At 35.9% G+C, this 20,765-nt stretch overlaps 1 protein-coding gene across 5 annotated transcripts in view; it reads right to left on the bottom strand.

Annotated features, from left to right (window-relative positions):
* The window catches only part of Vps16B (Vacuolar protein sorting 16B), a 289,159-nt gene that overhangs the window by 42,861 nt on the left and 225,533 nt on the right, over positions 1–20,765 (bottom strand). For all 5 annotated transcript variants that reach the window (XM_090399626.1, XM_090399624.1, XM_090399627.1 and 2 more), the window contains 2 exons: positions 14,577–14,663; positions 6,953–7,042 (listed from right to left, as the gene is read on the bottom strand). In XM_090399626.1, the coding sequence (XP_090255752.1) occupies positions 6,953–7,042; positions 14,577–14,663 (177 nt within the window). The remainder of the gene's footprint in view (positions 1–6,952; positions 7,043–14,576; positions 14,664–20,765) is intronic.

Consider the following 20,765-nt stretch of genomic DNA (forward strand, 5'->3'; position numbering starts at 1 on the left):
TGGCACCTTGTCATATACCTTTTCCAGATCGACAAAACTTAAATACAGATCTTTGTTATATTCCCATGCTTTCTCGACTATTTGTCGTAAAGTGAAGATCTGATCCTGACAGCCTCTATTTGGCCTGAATCCAGCTTGTTCTTCACCAAGCTTTTCTTCCACAATTCTTCTCAACTGTTTCTCAAGTATACTTGCATAGATCTTGCCAGGAACACTCAGTAGGGAAATACCTCTGTAATTCTCACATGCAGTTTTATTTCCCTTTTTATATATGGGTACTATGAGAGCTCTACTCCAATCATTGGGAATTCGTCCCTCTGTCCAGGCTTTCTGAACTATGCAGTGCAGCCACTGTAAGACTCTTATACCACCATACTTCAGCATTTCTGGTCGAATATCATCTACTCCTGCTGCCTTTCCACATTTCAAGCCTTTGATGGCTTTTTCTACTTCTAGTAGATATGTATTCCTGAATGCATGCGTGGTCAGTGTTTTTTACCACTGTGCTGTCATCACTGCTTGTTTCATTTAGCAGTTTTTCAAAGTAATTACTCCATACTTCAAGGATATCTTTTTCTCCCATTTTCATGTCACCTTTATCATCTCTAATTCCTTTTACAGCACTCTTTCCTCCATTCTTAAGCTTCTTCAACAACTTCCATAATATTTATTTTCTATATTCTTGCCAAAGTCCTCCCATGACTTTTGTTTAGCTAGTTTTACACAGTGCTTAGCATTCTTGCATTTGTCTCTATATTCTCTAAGAGCACAAGCTGACTTATTTGACAGGAACCTTTGGTATGCTTTCTTCTTTTCCTTGACTGCCTCTTTAAATTCCTGTGTCCACCAGGGAGTTCTCATTTTTTTTATCCTTACAGATAACCTCACCACATGCCTCTCTGGCAGAATCAATCAATGTTTTCTTCAGAGTTTGCCACTGAATCTCCAAGGTTTGATTCCTGTTCTGAAACTCTTTCATTTTTTCTTCAATAATCTTTGTGTATTTTAGCCTACAGTTCACATCTGACAGCTGCTCAACTTTTATTTGCTTTAAAACTTTCTTACATGTTATTCTTTTCGATATGAAATTCAATTTTATCCTGCTCAAGACTAAATAGTGATCACTTCCAATTTCAAATCCTCTGTACACTCTGGTGTCCTGCACCAGGGAGAAAACATCACTATCAACAATAACATAGTCAATGAGACTTTTCTTATTCCTAGCCTCTTCTCTCCATGTGAATTTGTGCACATTTTTATGTTGGAACATGGTGTTAGTAATAACCAGTCCATGTCCTGAGCAGAAATCCAACAGATATTTGCCATTATTATTAGCTTTGCTCTTTTCTCCAAATTTTCCCAAAATATTTTTGTATGTCTCACAATCATTTCCTACTCTGCTATTTAGATCCCCAACAAGGACCAACTTTTCATTTTTCATTGTGTCGGTTGCTTTTTCTAAAGCCTCAAAAAATTCCTCCACTTCTACCTTAGTAGAACCTTCTGTGGGACCATAGGCACAAATAAGTCTCATTGTCCAGTTCCCCATTCTCATATTTGCCCACATTACTCTACTTGAGACTGACTGCCATTCAAGAAGATTAGCCTCGTATTTTGTGTTGAATACTATGGCTACTCCTTCTTTTCCTTGATTGTCATTGCCTGAATATAACATTTTGTATTTATTGCTCAGAAAGATCTCACCAGTTTTGGTCTTTTTTGTTTCAGTCACCCCTATTATGTCGATCTGGTACTTATCTGATTCCTCAGCTAGCTCCATTTCTTTGCAATTCAGGCTTTTTACGTTGATAGTACCGATCTTTAACTCTGGTGATGTTGAATTGGGGTTTATTTCCAGTTTTGTTCCAGTAGCTGACTTTTCGCTGTTCGCCCTGGTTCCCTGGCGAAAACAACGGGGGCCTTGTTTAACCGGGCGATGCCCCAGCCGGCATGAAATTTTGTTATGTTGTACCATCATTCTATATTTTGGTTTAACCAATAAGAATACAATTTGGTCGGCTAAATCCCAAATTGCTTGTCCATCCTCGTCCGTTCAGTATCCAAGTAGCTACCCAACAGGGTGCGCCACGAGAAGGTGAGGATTGGACATTAGGTCAGAAGCCCTGGTCGGTTCTCCGCATTCCTTTAAAGGCTATGTGGAGGTCTCCTCTCAGTTATACAGCTTTGACCCTTAAGCACCCCTTGATACACCCGAAATAATAATAATAAAGTGTTTATTATTGAAAATTATCTTCGTTTTCTGCCAGGAAAGGGTATTAAAATCATAAGTGTGTTAATCTCAAGCTGAGCACTTTATTTTCTGGTGAGTTATATACAATATGTAATGCTTTTTAATGTAAAAAAATTATTTTTATAGTAAAGGCCACTTAGAGGGCTTTTGCGATATGGTTGAAAATGAAATTAGTGAATTAATTGATGGCGAAACAGATTTAAATGAGGAGGAACTGGTACAATTAATAGATAATGTTGAACTAAACAGCAGGGAAAGTTCTGCCAAAGATTCTGATTGTGATGAATCCATTAAAAAATTAGCAGAAGGATTGGACTTCGCAAGAAAGTTAGGAAGTTATTTTACGGATAATGATTCCCCAATGGAGCGCTCCAGATTATTCACAAGACAATTGGATATTTGTTTATATCCACATTATGAACTTAATAAAAAATTGCAGCACATTGGTAGGCAAGGTCTTATTACTGACTTCTTGATAACTAAACCAGCCAAAGTATGCAATGAAAATGATACACGATGTTCAAGTGATGACGACGTCATCACTTGCACATCATTCGTAAATAAAGAACATCTACGAAATGTTCATTTTGAAGACAGTGATCACGATTAAAATATGCACTTTATTTTATTTTGTCTAAAACATTTATGCAACATGTGCAATGAAGTTTACGTAAAATATGTATTGTAATTTTATAAGTTTATACAATGTATTTCTTTCATAGTTTGTTTTCTTAACTTACCTGAATTAAATAAAAATATATTTTTGTTGGGTATGTCATTGTTGTTTATATAATTAAAAAAAAAGAAAAAACGATTTCGGAATATAACCCTACTTTTTCTATGTGATCTGGGTTTTGCATAACGCTATTTATATAACGCGGCATTTCTATGGAACCTAACATCCGTGTTATACGAGGGTCACCTGTGTGTGTGTGTGTGTGTGTGTATATATATATATATATAGAGAGAGAGAGAGAGAGAGAGAGAGAGACACACACACACAAAATATATATGCAAATATATTTGTAGCAATAATTTACCGGATACAGTTCCGAATACTTTTGTAGCTCTCACAACATGTTTAATTAGGGCTGCCTTTTTATGATTTGCACAAAGGTGCCATGTGGACTAGCAGTGATTATACTATGATTTGAGACCTAATCAAATAGAACTGATTATGCAAAAGGCTCTCTGTAAATGGATATTGAAGAATAAGAAACTGAACTGTATTTCATGAAATATCCTGCCTATTATGGAAATAAATACTACAACTTGAGTCAAAAAATTTTTATATAAGCTTATTACTTGTTATTACTTGCAGCAATAATTTACCGGATAATTATTGCTGCAATTTCTAAGTACTTTTGTAGCTCTAAGGATATACAGTAGTGAACAAATTAATCCGAACAAACTGAATTTTTGTGAAGTTTATGGTTTTAGTTTACAATAATTTTGATTTTGGGTTGAGTGCTACATGTTTTAACTGTCTCTATGATGTTTATTAATAGTGTTGTTCATTTTTAACAGTGTAAACAAGTTGACATTCATAGTATTTTATTCATTTTATGTAGTTATAAACTGGATACATCTCTAAGAAAAATATACACTCTTCTTGAGCACACATCTATGACTCAGAGACAAATTGCCAATGAGTATGGTGTTGGTTTGGGTACTGTTAATGCATTTTGAAGAGGTTTACGTTTTCTCCTGAGAGAAAAGGAAAATGTGGGTGAAAAGGAAAAGTACACTTATTCAAGATTGTTTACTAGTTAGGAAAAGCAAAATGAATCCAAGATTGTCTGCTGTAGACTTAAATAGAAACTTGGCAGCCAGTAGGATTAATTTTTCTGACATGACAAATCCTGTTGATGAAGGCTATGCAGAAAGAGAGGCTCCAGTGGGCAAAAGTGTACAAAGGAACTGTTGAGAAGTGGAAAGAGGTCATATTTTCAGATGAGAGCCATTTCTTTGTCCAAGGAGAGTGAGTATCCTATGTTCGCAAATCAGCAGTTGAGAAGACTTCTCTCTTCCACTTCAACAAGCTCCTTACGCTAAAAGCACCCAGCTAAAACAATGTTCTGGGGTTGTTTTACACATGACAATTCAGGATCACTTGTGCCTGTTGAAGGTATGATAAATGACCAATACATAAAAACATTGGAGAAAAGAATGATCCCACAGATCCAGAAATGCTGAAGAACTTATCTTCCAACAAGATCTTGCTCCATGTTACACTTCAAAAAAAGTGAAAGAGTTTTTCAAAAACACAACATTCAGTTGCTTCGGTGGCCAGGTAACTCTCTGGACATTAACCTAATAGAAAATTTGTGGGCCATAGTGAACAAGAGAACTTGGAAAATTAAATTGTGATACAAAGGATAACTTAATACAATCCATTACAAAAGTATGGTTTTGAGATGCAGAAATAAGAAAAATGTGTTCTATGTTGGTAGCCCATGCCTAAGCAAATTAATGAACTTATTAGGAACAGAGGAGCACATATAAATTATTAGGTAGAATTGGAGTTTAATTTTTGTACTTATTTTCTTGCAAAAATATGAGTGTTCGGATTAATTTGTTTGCTACTGCATTTAACAAGGACTGCCTTTTTCTGATTTGTACAAAGATGTCACACAGACTAGCAGCAGCAGCACTCAAATTCCACTATGATTTGAGACCTAATCAAATAGAACTGATGATATAAAAGGCTTTCTGAAAATGAATACTGAAGAACAAGAAATTTAACTGCATTTCATTAAATATCCTGTCTATTATGGAGATAAATACTACAACTCTTGAAAAAAAAAAAAAAATTATAAATCAAACACGTATATTCAATTGGCAACAATACTAAAGATCTACAAAACTTAAATACAGATCTTTGTTATATTCCCATGACTTCTTGTCGTAAAGTGAAAATCTGATCCTGACAGCCTCTATTTGGTCTGAATCCAGCTTATTCTTCATTTAGCTTTTCTTCCACAATCCTTCTCACCCATTTCAAGTATACTTGCATAAATCTTAGCAGGAATACTCAGTAGGGAAATACCTCTGTAATTCTCACATTCAGTTTTATTTCCCCTTTTATATATAGATATTATGAGAGCTCTACTCCAATCATCTGGAATTTGTCCTTCTGAACTATGCAGTGCAGCCACTGTAAGACTTTTATACCTCCATACCTGAGCATTTCTGGTCGAATATCATCTATTCCTGCCTGCTGTCTTTCCACATTCCAGGCTTCTGATGGCTTTTTCTATTTCAAGTATGGATATGTATTCCTGATTGCATGCCTATTAAGTGTTTTTTTTACTACTGAGCTGTTATTGATTATTTCGAAAAATTACTAAACAAAACAATTACTCCATACATGAAGGATATCTTTTTCACCAGTTTTCATCTCTAATTCCTTTTACAGCACTCTTCCCTCCATTTCTGAGCTTTTTCAACAGCCTCCAGAATATTTTGCTATCCTCTTACCAAAGTCTCCCCATGACTTTTTAGCTTTCTTACATTTGTCTCTGTATTCTCTAAGAGCACAAGCTGACTTATTTGACAGGAACTTTTGATATGCTTTTTTCTTTTCCTTCACTGCCTCTTTAACTTCCTGTGTCCACCATGGAGTTCTGATTTTTCTATCCTTGCAGACAACTTCACCACATGCCTCTCTGGCTGAATCAATCAATGTTTCATTCAGGATTTGCCACTGAATCTCCAAGGTTTGGTTCCTGTTCTCAAACTCTTTCATTTTTTCTTGAATAATATTTGTGTATTTTAGTCTACAGTTCACATCTGAGAGCTGCTCAACTTTTATTCGCTTTAAAACTTTCTTACATGTTCTTCTTTTCAATATGAAATTCAATTTTATCCTGCTCAAGACTAAATGGTGATCACTTCCAATTTCTAATCCTCTGTACACTCTGATGTCATGCACCAGTGAGAAAACATCACTATCAACATAACACAGTCAATGAGACCTTTCTTATTCCTTGCCTCTTCTCTCCATGTGAATTTGTGCACATTTTTATGTTGGAGCATTATGTTAGTAATAACCAGTCCAAGTCCTGAGCAGAAATCACCAGGTATTTGCCATTATTATTAGCTTTGCTCTTTTCTCCAAATTCAGCAACCACTAACATCATAATCAGGGTAGACTGTTTTCTAAGAGTAATATGAGCATTTTAATAATTAGTCTGCTTTTCTATAAATATGACTGCCTGTCACATGTCACTAAATCTCTCTAAATGTATTATTTCTATAACCAATCAATGATTTGGGTACTTTTGTTAAGAAATCATTCATCACTTCATTTTTCAATAAATATGGTACTCGTATGGTATAGTGGTGGTAAGCGATAGATGGCGTTGGTGTAGATGGTGGATTGAGTTGTAGAGTAGGTGCCCTCCCTTGAGGTGTCGTGTAAAAATAATAATAATAATATGTTATATATATCCCAATATTTAGTTGAGTATGCTGTATGTCACCATAATTCAGGCATGTATGAACATGATAAAGATAGAACCTGATGTCAAGAGCAACTGTTGCTGTCATATGGCATTTCTACAATAGCTGATACAAGAAAATTAAAATGATAGCTAAACATCCAGCTTTAAGTCTGAAAAATAACCAGCAGAGAATAAAAAAAAAAGTTACATACCAAAAATCAGAATATAAATAGCATTATATATCTTTAATACTCACATCAATGACTACCTGATGATGTTTGTATTTTTTAGCCAAAATTAGTCTTTGCTCCAAATTATCTACCAAGTTTAAATATTTTGTAACCACCTATAAAATAATTTTTTGCAATAAATATTAGTGTCAACTTTTAAATCACTTTTAAATCACTGTTTGAGAACAAATATGTTCTTATAAAGCTACTAATTATTCTTGTTCATACACTAATTAAACATACAAATAAAAGCATTTGGTTTTCTTTTATAATTGGGCATGTTCCACATTTATTATGAATGAAATCAACTTGCACTCTAGCAAATACCTTTATACCAAGCTACTGAAAAAGTCCTGATTGAGGCTTGTATAGGTAGTGCTATGCTAAAGGAAATTCACTATAGCAAATTATTCCTGTGGTCCCTAGAACTTTGCTATAGTGAGAATTAACTACATACGTTTTGTATGATATTATATGAACTGAGATATCCCATTAGTTGCCATTTTTCTTTAAAGTATTATCATGAGAGAGTAATTAATCCTACCCACAATAACCACAAATGTGAATTCTGTGCATTTTCCAGCCATTTTGTTTAGAAAGAGCAAGAATCATGTAAGACCAGTAAACATTTTCAATTTAAAAAGCATTCATAACTGTTGCTAATATCCTGGGTGGAATTTGGACCAAGGTGTTTTAAGGTGATAATCTATATTTTGTTTGTCTGTAAGTCTCTTCTTGATAAACATTTTTGTTTATCATCAATACTTATAGCCCATTACCTTATTTTCTAAAAAAGCATCCCTAGTATTAAACCACTTGCTTTTTACTGCAGTTAAATTAAGATATAAACGATATGTGTTCAAACATATATTGAAAAAGAAATTATATGAAATGTACTTTTTGACACACCTTTAGAGGATCCTTGTTTTACCTTAAAATTTTTGATGAAAGAATGTTAGGAAATATAAAATCTATAAAAATATAAATGGAACTCAAAGTAACAGAGAGCTATAAAAGGAGTTTTATGTTGGTTCCCACTGATGAGACCACAAAGGTCGAAACCGGTCTGGGTAGTGACCCTTCCCATAATGCATAGTATTATACACTATAAGGATATGTGCATTGTATTATAAGATACTAAGGCATCTGATGTGAAGTCCAGCTTCTATATACAAGTAGCCCAGTCATGAAGTTACTTCACATGCAAACTTTGTTTCCTTAGTATCCTAATCTTTCTCAGGACTCTCATATTTGTGGTCTCCAGTCTTTCATCAAGATTTGTATCTCAAACCCAGCTCTCAGATCCATAAATTCAACTGGTTTGAACATTGTCTCGTATACAGCTAGTTTAGTGTTTTGACGAATCTCTCTCTCTCTCTCTCTTATTCCATATAAATTTATTCAGTTGACTTCCTACCATATTCTTCTGTGTATTTCCAAATTTAATTTGCCATCTTCACTAAAAACTGTGCCTAAATAGCTGAAATGTTTTACTTGTTCTCTATTTAGGATGCAGTTGATGTTTTGAATGTTTCTACATTCAAAACAAAAGTCTTTGTTTAATGCGGATTTTCATACCAAATTTATTACAGCAGTTATTCAATTTGAACATTTGGTCAGGGAATCCTGGAGAGACTTATCCTGGATTTATTCAGAAGTATAACATCATCTGCATAACGTAAAGAGAAAAGATTAACAATCACCAATTTCATCATCATCAGCAAATTCTTGACATATACCCTCAAGGGGTGTACAGGATATGATAGTACTACATGAAAAATTTATATTATTACTAACTTCCTATCTACAATTTTCCTCCAAATCAATCTGTTAAATGTCAAGACTCCAATATTGTCAGGTCTTATATTTCTGTCTTCTAAGGCACTTGATATCATATTTAATGCCACTTTCATTCATATAGATGATCCATGTAGATGAAAAATTTATATTATTACTAACTTCCTATCTACAATTTTCCTCCAAATCAATCTGTTAAATGTCAAGACTCCAATATTGTCAGGTCTTATATTTCTGTCTTCTAAGGCACTTGATATCATATTTAATGCCACTTTCATTCAGATAGATGATCCATGTAGATGAAAAATTTATATTATTACTAACTTCCTATCTACAATTTTCCTCCAAATCAATCTGTTAAATGTCAAGACTCCAATATTGTCAGGTCTTATATTTCTGTCTTCTAAGGCACTTGATATCATATTTAATGCCACTTTCATTCATATAGATGATCCATGTAGATGATGAAAAACAGTGGAGATAATATACACCCTTGTCGCACATGTGACTTAATATCAAACCATCTTCCTGTTCAATTCTGATTTAGAACTCAAAATAGAGATTGTGTATTGCTTGATATAATGTCCCATTTACATCATATAACTGGAGTATTTTGAACAGTTTTCCTCTTGGCACCTTGTCATATGCCTTTTCTAGTTCTACAAAACTTAAACACAAATCCTTGTTATATTCCCATGATTTCTCAACTATTTATTTGTTTTAAAGTGAAAATCTGATCCTGATAACCTCTGTTTGGCCCGAACACAGCTTATTTTTATAATCTTTTTCTTAGCTCTTTCTCAAGAATACTTGCATAAATTTTACCAGGAACACTAAATAGAGAAATTCCTCAGTAATTTGATCACAATCAGCTTTATTCCCTTTTTTTATAGATGGGTACTATGAGCACTCTACTCCAATTATCTGGAATTCAACCAACTGACCAGGTCTTCTGAATTATGCCTCCATATTTTAGCATTTCTGGTCAAATATCATCTACTCCTAGCTGGCTTTCTACATTTCAGGTCTGTGATAACTTTTTCTACTTCAAGTACAAATATATATTCTAGATGGCATTCCAGTTAAGTGTTTTCTATCACCATGCTCTCATTTAGCAATTTTTCAAAGTAATTATTTCATACATCGAGAATATCTTTATCCTCAGTTCTCATGTCCCCTTTATTATTATTATTTGACACCTCCAGGGAGTCCAAAGACTCATTGAGGGAGGGCACCTGCTATACAACTCTGTCTCCACCACTCAATTCACCAAGTGATCACAATTACACCAATGGCATCTACTGCTGACCACAACTACTAGTATTTTCACAGACAATCACAAACATCCATGCCTACAGTGGGATTCGAACCTGCAGCCTTTTGGCTGGAGAATGGATATGCTAACTACTCGGCCAGCCTTCATCATCTCTAATTTCTTTTACAATAGCCTCAAGAATATTTTATCACCTTCCTGATATTTATTTTCTATGTTCTTAACAGTTTCCCATGATTATTGTTTAGCTAATTTTACACAATGCTCTCCTTTCTTACATTTTTTTTCTGTATTGCCTAAGAGCATAAGCTGACTTACTTTCCAGGAACTTTCGATATGCTTTCTTCTTTTCCTTGACTGCCTCCAACCATGGAGTTCTGATTTTTCTATCCTTGCAGATTACTTCACTACATGCCTCTCTAGCTGAATCAATCAGTTTTCTTTAGGGTATGCCCCTGAATCTCCAAGGTTTAGTTCTTGTTTTCAAACTCTTCGTTTTTTTTAAAATAATGTTTGTATATTTGAGTCTACAGTTCAACTTTGATTTGTTTCAAACTTTCTTATACGCTCTTCCTTTTACTATGAAGTTCAATTTTATTCTGCTCAACACTAAATGGTGATCGCCATTAAGTGTTGAAATCCTCTTATTTGAAATCTCTCAAATCCTCTGTATACTCTGATGTCCTGAACAAGCAGGAAAACATAACTGTTGACAATAAAATAGCCAATGAGCCTTTTATTATTCCTTGCATCATCTCTCCATGTGAATTTGTGCATATTTTTATGTTGAAACATGTTAGTAATAACTAGTCCATGTCCTGAGCCAAAATCTAGCGCAGGTACTTTTCATTATTGTTAGCTTTGCTCTTTCTCCATATTTTCCCAAAACATTCTCATATGTCTTATAATCATTTCCTACTCTGTTTTGATCTCCAACAAGGACCAACTTTTCCTTTTTTTACTGTATCAGTTGACTTCTCGAATAATGCCTCAAAAAATTCCTCCACTTCTTTAGTATAACCTCCTGAGGAACCACAAGCACAAATAAGTCTCATTATTCAGGTTCCCCATTCTGATATTAGCCCACATCACTTTACTCAATATTGCCTGACATTCAGACGATTGTTCTTATACTTCATGTTTAATATTATAGCTGCTCCTTCTCTTCCCTGATTGCTATTTCTGAATATAATATCTTTTATTTGTTACTTAAAAAGATTTCGAACTGTGTTGTCTTCTTTGTTTTGGTAACACCTATTATGTCAATCTGGTACTTATCCAATCTCTCTCTCTGCTAGTTCCATTCCTTTTCCATTGATGATATTTATGTTGATGGTACCAATTTTGAACTCTGCTGATGTTCAGTTGCAGGTTGTTCCAGTAGCTAACTTTTCACTTTCACCCTGGTTTCCTGACCAAAACAACAGGGCAGGGCAGAGGTTTAACTGGGCAGCATCCCAACCAGCATGAAATTCTAGCATGTTGTACCATTATTTTGAGTTATGGTTTAAGCCAATAAGAATACAATTTGGTCAGGTCAATCCCAAATTACTTGTTCCTCCTCATTCATTCAGCATCCAGGTTGATACCCAACAGGGTGCACCACAAGAAGGGAATGGACATCAGGTCAGAAGCTCATTGGCTATTTTCAACTGAATGTGAGTTCTCCACATTTCCTAAAAAGCCATGTGGAGGTCTCCTCCCAGTTATCCAGCCTTGAATTTTAAGCACCCCAGCTGATTTTGGCAGTGTTATCATCTGAAGAACAGAACACAAAGGAATGTGTTCTGTTCTTCAGATAAATCATGGCAGTGCCTAAGTACTTCCATGGTTTATTTCTTGGAAGGTGAAGTGTTTTGATCTAAACATGCAGAGGTTTGAGGAAAGGCAAACTATATATTTATAGCTGGTTTTTTTTTTTTTTTTTTTTTGTGTGCAGGTGTAAGTTTCTGAACAGACTACTATTTTGAAGTTTGCAGGAATGTCATGGTCCATGTTTTTAATTTTGTGAATATGCTTCAGGGAAGCACCCTGAAATGATATTTCAGTGTTTGTGATATGCTGGTATCAGTTTTAAGTTTTCTTTTACTGGTGTGGAATGATGGGGAAACATTATATTCCACCTAAAGTGTAACAGTCGATTGTATTGGAGTAGCATTGTGTTAGAGAAGGATGGAATTTCAGTATATTAGTTTTCTGTGTGTAAACATCCTGCTGTTCAGTCTTTGATTATTTTAGTGTTTTGTGAATTTTTGCTAATTGTAGGGAAATATGGATTATTTTCTTAATGATGTCCAATTTGATGGATAGCACATTTGGAGCTTCCATAGCTCAGTCAACATCAATAATGCCCTTTGGATTTTACCTGGAAAATCTTATAAGAATTTTCAACTGAATGTGAGTTAGTCTCATACAGGAATGGGCAAAATCCTCCAAAAAACTTGTTCATCCTGCAGATTGGCAGGAGAAAACACATGCAATTAACAGACATAATACACTGCCCTCATGCTTTGGCAGTGAACATGCTGTATCCATTGCATTCTGTTGCTATGACTATATCATGCCTTGAATCAACCAAGGCATGAATCAACTTATATCATCCTCTATCAACCAGGTCTCACTAATGCCTATGACCAGTGACAAATGCTCCTGAATACTTCTGGCATTAGTACACAAACTGCAATACCCCTTTCATCCCACAACCTCCCTTACATCTTGCATTGCTTAGCCTACTAAAGTTAAGGACCAGGGGAACTACATTCAGCATCATGTGATCACTCTCCTACTTACTAACCTCTAGGTAGCCTGGACCTCCCCCAAACATACTAGTTTCACTGAGTCTGAATTCTATGAAAAACAATTTTGACCCAAATTCACTCAAATGCAAACCATCCACACAATATAAATCCTTTCTTCTTTTCCTCAAATTCACTTCATACATCCACAAACACCACAGCATTCCTCCTGCATAATCTGAACACTTGACTCATTTGTGATCATAGCTCTCTGCCTGAGCTCACCTGTATCATACTGTAGAAACAGACTTGCAACTTTTAGTTGCAAGTTTGTTTGCAACTCTTGCACTCTTCTTTTTTGCATATACTAGCAACTCTTTCATATCTTCTTGCAAGCCACACTTGTCACCTTACAAAATAATTTGTTCTGGCCAAAATAAACATATTTCACCTGTGCTCTCTGCATTCTTATTGCATCACTAACACCTACTTTTAAATCGGAAAACATAATTTCATCACTCTCCTCAAACACTCCTTTATCAATGAATCGCCTCATGCTTTCTGTTCTCCCCTTTTGCTTCTGTTTCATACCATCTGCCAAATGTTTTTTCAACCACTCAATCTCATGTTTTGTTCTGTGGGGACTCTACATAAGTGTGCTATCTTTTCTATTACCATCTAGTAATTTTCTTTATTTTCCATTATTTCATTCTTGAAGTCACTCATACTGCTCGCACCATGCATCTTGCCAATCACATATTTTGTCTTTCAACTCAGTGCTATGATTCTTACTCTCCTCACACTTCTGTAATTTGTTCTCGAAAAACTTGCTCTCCAGTTTGTTCTCCTTCCATAAATCTCTTGTTCTATAAAGTGCAAACAGTTTGCACATGCTGCAGTGAACGAAATTATGCAAGTTCAAATCGCTTGTCATTGTTTTATGCATCAGTACCATGATGTAATAACATCGAAATAAACAAAAATGTTTATTTATGCATTATCCACACTACCACAGCATTAATTAGGTTTCTATGAAGTCAAATTATGTGAATGCAACAAATCATACTTCAAGAAAGATAAGATGAAATGAAGTTTGAAGTATCAAAAATACCCACATAGGAATTAACTTTCTGAGCTAAGTCACAAAAGTGAAATTTTGAAGCACACAACTTTCTACCTGTTACAAGTTGCACTTCGTTATTTATATCAGAATTGATCAAGCACTACTATGTCTGCTGCTCAAAAACTTCACTTTTACTTTTTTGTGTTGAAAGTCTGACTTAACTATGTGGATTATATACACAGTTTTCATATAGAGTACAATATGAAAATACATTTTGTTTATGGAAATAAACGAGTGGTACTGAGGAAATATATACATAGAACTATGAACTACTCCAAAAAAGCATTGCAAGAAACAAAATTTTTAACATTACCATTGTCTCCCACTACTGTATAATATTGCTACAGTTTTTATTATGCATCAATAATAGGCATTGTTCTTGGAAACAATATGGAGTGGATGGTTCAGTTTATCACTATAGAATATAGTGATAAACTGAAGCAATGTTGGTGGTGATGATAATACAGCTGACTCTCTCTCTAGAGCAAACACTACTATAACAAATTCATTCCCTATAACAAACTACCAAAACTCCCTGACTAGCACCCTATAGATAGTGTTGTGCTAAACAAAATTCACTATAGCAAAGTAACTACTCTACTACCATAGTGCCTTATAAGTTTGCTATAGTGAGAGTCAACTGTACTAACAAAATAATTTTATATAGAAATAATATAAGCACATAATATAGTTCTAAATATAAACATCAAAAGATAACTGACCTCTGTAGGTGAATGTAGACGGTAAAGAATTTCAACGGCTTTATCAAAACCAATGCAGCACTTTTTTCTAGTACCTCCAAGAAAAGACTGAAATAAAAAGATCAAAATATATACTAAATCAGTGAAATTTATAAAATTAGAACTGCACAATGGTTCAAATGAATTCACATGTGCCTAACTGCACATTTATTCTACACTACTAAAGAAACACAATCATTGTGTTCAACTCTGATAAAAATAACCATAAAATTTTAAATCTCCTAAAAAATGCTGCCTTTACACATTTAATCTGTTCAATTTTGTAATCTAGTTAATTCAAGCATGAGAAAGTATAACATTTTGAATGGATGAAATCAAAATGTACCAGGTGCGACAAATTCTCAAAATGCACACGTAAAAACTGTTTGCTTACTTGTAGACTAGTGGCTACCATCACCTTTGAAATAATCACTTGTGCAGCAGTGCACTTAGATGACACTGCCATTCTGCAAAACATTTTTGGAACTTGTCTTCTGAAATGCTTTCTTATTACTATTACCACATGACATTGGAGATCAGAAATGACAGAAAATCTGTCTTTTCATCTTTTCAAGGATTCTTCAGTTTTAGGAACAGCTCAAAGTCACAGAGGGCTAAGTCTGATGTATACAGAGATTGGTCCAATTTTGATTTTTATAGCCAAAAACTTGTGGACAACTAATGCATCATGTGTAAGGCCAGTGTTGTGAAGGATGATCCAATTATCTGGCCAAAGTTAGTTCAGCTTCATGTAACCTTGCCAACACTTCTAAATGACAGTGTTTGTTCAGCATTTGTCCTTGTTTAATGAATTTGAAGTAAACTATGCCCTAATGATCAACAAAAAAAAAAAAAAAATAAAAAATAAATAAATAAAAAAAAAAAAAAAAAAAGAATTATCTTAATCTGTGATTATGATGATTTCCCACTTTATTTGGTTTTGGTGAAGATCATGCTTTCTATTACACACGTTGGCATTTTGTTTTGGGATTGTACTGAAAGCACCAAGTTTCATCACCAGTAATAATAACACTATAAAAAAATAGCTGACTGTGAAGAAAGATTACAACAAAGTCACTATTGATTTTGGTTTTCACTCAGAATTTATGGAACCATTCTTACAGAAAATTTTCTCTTTCTCATCATGTTTCTCATATCATCTAAAATCTTTCTCAACTACTGTCTATAAATTCATGACATATATTCTTGGGGGGGGGGGGGGTATACAGGATATTTTGATAGTGCTACATCATTACTAACTTCCTATCGACAATTTTCCTCCAAATTAGCCTGTTATCTGTCAACATTCGAATATTATCATATCTTATGTTTCTCTCTTGTAAGGCACTTTTTACTGGATCAATCCACCTAGATCTAGGTCTTCCTCTGAATGTTTTTTCCTACCATCCTGTCAAAGAACACTTGTTTTGCCAATCTTCCCTAACCTATTCTGTTTAAGTGACCATAGACCATACCACTTGAGATTAGCTCTGCTAACACATTCCTGAATGGTAACAATGTCAAGTTATTATTACTACGGGCTACTCCAAGGAGTCCTTAGACTCATCGAGGGAGGCCCTAAACATCATGTTCACACAACTGTTCAACATTCTCACAGTATCTATCATACCTTGCCTTGAACTCGCTCACTGTCATGGCACCCACAACAGACTCTGGCAGCTTATTCCACTCATTTACCACTCTAAAAGTAAAGAACCCAGCTCTAACACCCCTGCTAACCACGCTCTTTCCCAGCTTCCATGGGTGTCCCCTAGTTCTCCCACCACCAGTCCTGATCTCAAAAATATCCTCTGAATTAATCCTATAGAATCCTTTTAGCAATTTGAATGTCTCAATCATATCTCCCCTTTTCCGCCTATCAACTAGTTTCTGCAACCCACAAATCTTCAACCTGTTCTCATATGGTTCATTCCATAGACCTGCTATCATCTTAGTCAGTCGCCTCTGGATCCTCTCCACCTCCTCCCCATCAAGAAGGAACCGAGGTGATCTGGGCACAGTAGTCGAGATGAGGTCTTATCAGCGCTCAGTACAGAGGTACAATAACTTGCTTGTTTCTGCTCGTCAAGGTATTTTTCAACAACCAAGTGAGTTGATGAGCTGATTTAGCTACTTTCGCAATGTGCCCCCTAAACTTCATCTCCCTATCCACCAACACTCCCAAGTCCCTGGCCTCATCAATCTCTTGGAGTACAGTTCCACCAATGTGGTATACTGCTGCTAATCTTTTCACTCCGAAATACATAACCTTACATTTTGTCACATTAAATTGACATCCATTCTCCTTAGTCCAGAACTCCAATCGATCTAAGTCGTCTTGCAAGACTTTGACATCTGCATTCACTATCGCCCTACCCAACTTTGCATCATCAGTGAACAAATGAACTGTCCCACTTAGACCCTTCCCTATATCGTTGATAAACAGATTAAACAGCAGTGGTCCAAGAACAGAACCCTGTGGCACACCACTAGTCACAGGCCGTCTTTTGGACTCTACTCCTGAATAAACTACTCTTTGATATCTCTCCATCAACCACCCAGCTATCCATCTCACCAACCCTATATCCATTCCCATATGTTGTAGTTTACGGATTAGAATTCCATGTGGTATCCTGTCAAACGCCTTTTGCCAGGTCCAGCAGTATCACTGTAAACCCATTTCCCTTATCCAGTTAAGCCGTCACCTTGTTATAAAACTTGAGCAAGTTACTGAGGCATGATCTACCCTTCACAAAGCCATGCTGTCCTCTGTACAGTATCTCATTTTCATCAATCCATTCCTGTATTTTTCCCTTGACTACTTTCTCCAAGACCTTGACGACTCCTGATATGCTGATCAGTCGGTAATTTGCAACCATAGTCTTGGATCGTCCTTTATGCAGTGAAACTATTTTACCCTCTTTCCACGCCTTCGGGACTAAGCCAGACCCGAGACTCAGATTAAACAACATGGTCAAGGGCACTGATAATTCCTTAGCCGCTTCATGCAAGACCCGTGCCGGTATACCATCCAATCCCACAGATGTATTCACATTAAGGTTCTGTAATAGACTATTCACCTCCACTTCATTCATCACAATTCCCATATAAACTAATGGTTCCTTCATTTTTTCAACGTCACCACTTGGATGATATACTTTTGCAAAGTGCACGCTCAGTAACTCCACTATATCGACTGGTTCAGTGAACTCTTTACCATCGTCATTCCTTAAAATTATTTTGCCATGTACAGTTTTTTTCTTGCTTGCAGCATATTGAAAGAACTGTTTGGGATTCTCTTTTGCTTGCATAGCTAGTTTCCTTTCATAATCGGCTTTTGCTGTTTTTACCACACTCGTTACCCTTCTGGCCTGCACTTTATACCATTCGTGTGCCTGCAGGTCACCCCTTTCTTTAAATTCCCTCCATAGTTGTTTCTTTTTTTGCAGCTCAAGCTTAATGGTGTTATTCATCCATTTAATCCCTACTTGTTTTACTATTCGTACCCTAGGTATACAATCAGCCATTACCTCCTGTAAATGCTCCTTGACCACTTCCCATGCTCTATCGATGTCCAGCCCTTGCAGTTGTACATGCCATGGCACTGATCCAAGCAATCTCCTAAGCTTGTCATACTTGCCAGCACGGTAATTCCACATATATTCTGTCTTAATCACAAATTGCACACCTTTAGCCACCTCCCAGGTCAAGACCTTATGATCACTCTTACCAATAGGTGGCAACATGGTCATATTCATTACAGTCAAATTTTGAGATGCAATTACCAGGTCAAGCACTCTCACACCCCTAGTATTTTCAATTACACGCTGTTTCAGATAGTTATCCCTTAATAATTGAATAAAATCCTTATCCTTCCTCACATGTGTCCTCTCCTCCTTCCAATCAATGTTACCATAGTTGAAATCCCCCATAATAATTACCCTCCTTCCACTCATTTCATCAATTTGTTTATGCATACCAACTCCACCATCTATTCCATCACCTGGTCTATAGCAGCACCCAACTGTATATTTTATTCTGCCAGTGTCAATCTCACACCAAATAGCCTCAAACGAGCTCCTTTCACTATCCTGCAATACTTAAATTCTCCTTGGCTGCAGTTCATCGGCTATCATCAATAACACCCCTCCCCCAATTTTATTCTCTCTGTCCCTCCTAAACATACTATAACCTACACATTCTATCCCACTAACTATATCATCTTCCGTCAGCCATGTTTCACTAATGCCAATAACCTGTGGCCAGGATGAGCCAATCAAGGCCAAAAATTCTTCCTTCTTGTTCCTAATACTCCTGGCATTAGTATACATGAATTGCAGTGATCCCTTTGTCCCACCCCTATCTTGATGCGTTATTCTAAATGTCCCATTCCCATTTTTTGTCCTTAGTGCTGGCTCAGGTACATTATATACATTTTTACACTCAACTATCTCACTGATATCTGGATATCCACTTCCCCCCCTCCCTGGTAGTTCTAGTTTCCCTGGTTCTGCACATCCATTTTCACTTCATTCAGCAACACTTTTTCCAGTCTCCGCACACCAAGTCCATTCAAATGTAGGCCATCCATCTTGTATAAGTCCTTTCGCCCATCAAACTCATTCCACACCACACCGTCCGCATAACCTGTGCATAATGTCATTTGCGATTATGGCCCTCCTTCTAAACTCCTCTCTGTCATACCGCGGTAACAGACTCATCATTCTAACTCTATCACTCTTTTCTTTTGCTACCTTTAACAATACTTTCAAGTCCTCTCTCATAAAAAATTTATCACCTTTCAATTCATTTGTACCCGCCACAATTATTAATTCTTTCACCCTCTGTTTTTGCACTCTAATACTCTCACTTACATCCTTAAATTTTGCACCCGGTAAGTACGATTTAGTTACACTCCCATCTATTACTCCTGTTAATAACGAGTCACCATACAACACTCTTTCCTTCATTTCGGAAACTCTCCCACGCTGTTTATTTACGTTAGTTAGCCGAATCACTCTGGAAAGAGCTTTGCAGGTGCTCTAATTGCCGCTGCGCATTTTGTATCACTGCGCGCAACCTAGCGATCTCACTTCCTACAAATAATTCCTCATTTTTTTTATCATTCAAACCATTTTCTCTTTCTGTATAATTGCTCTCACTCTTTCTTAGATCACCGCTCACATTGTCATCTTGTACACCGCAATTCCCTATCATGCCACTATTTTCACTCACATTCTGGCTTTCTTCAACCATAACTGTCTCACAACCTGACACATACTTCGACTCTTCACTTTGCATACACTTTCTACACATTCTCCCACCACTATCACTTTCAATCCAAACTCCAGCCTCATTTGGGAATGCATACATTCCACACACATCACATTGGACAAATTCTCTGACGTTATAGTTTTTGAACAATGGCGTCGTATTTTTGGACGCCATTATCTTACGTCGCATTGGTGCCATATTTAAATCTATGAAACGTATCGTTAAATACTAAATTAATTAACGGAATTTACACCAAAATCACACAGACACAACAAGCTACCAAATTTAGACAATATTACGTTATGATTTTAACATATATTCTAATTTCCATTCAAAATTGTACTTAGCTTTCGGGAGCTCCCTGAAAACATGACCGTTCGCCTGGCCCTCTAGCGGCAACCAAAGTTCTTTCCTAATATTCTCATTTTTAATGATACTGTCATTGATGATATCTGTTTAGTCTCCTAATCTTTGTCAGGACTCTCACATCTGTGGTCTCCAGTCTTTGATCAAGAGTTTTATTTCTAACCCAATTTTCAGATCCATAAATTCAACTGGTTTGAGCACTGTCTTGTATACAGCTTGTTTAGTGTTTTGATGAATCTCTCTCTCTCTTATTCCATATAAATTTATTCGGTTGACTTCCTACCATACCATCTTTGCTAATTTGCCATCTTCAATAAAAGCTGTGCTTAAATAGCTGAAATGTTTTACTTGCTCAATAGGTTCTCCATTCAGGATGCAGTTGATGTTTTCATTGTTTCTTCCTATTTTCATTGTCTTTGTCTTTTTAATACCAACTTTATTAGAGCAGTTATTCAATTTAAGTTAAGGAATCATGCAGCTTGTCCTGGATTTATTTAGGAGTATAACATCATATGCATAAAGCAAAGAGCT

This window comes from Typopeltis vanoorti, chromosome 10 (genome assembly GCF_054136105.1).
Source record: "Typopeltis vanoorti isolate ZY-2024b chromosome 10, IOZ_Tvanoo_1.0, whole genome shotgun sequence".
NCBI lineage: Eukaryota > Metazoa > Arthropoda > Arachnida > Uropygi > Thelyphonidae > Typopeltis > Typopeltis vanoorti.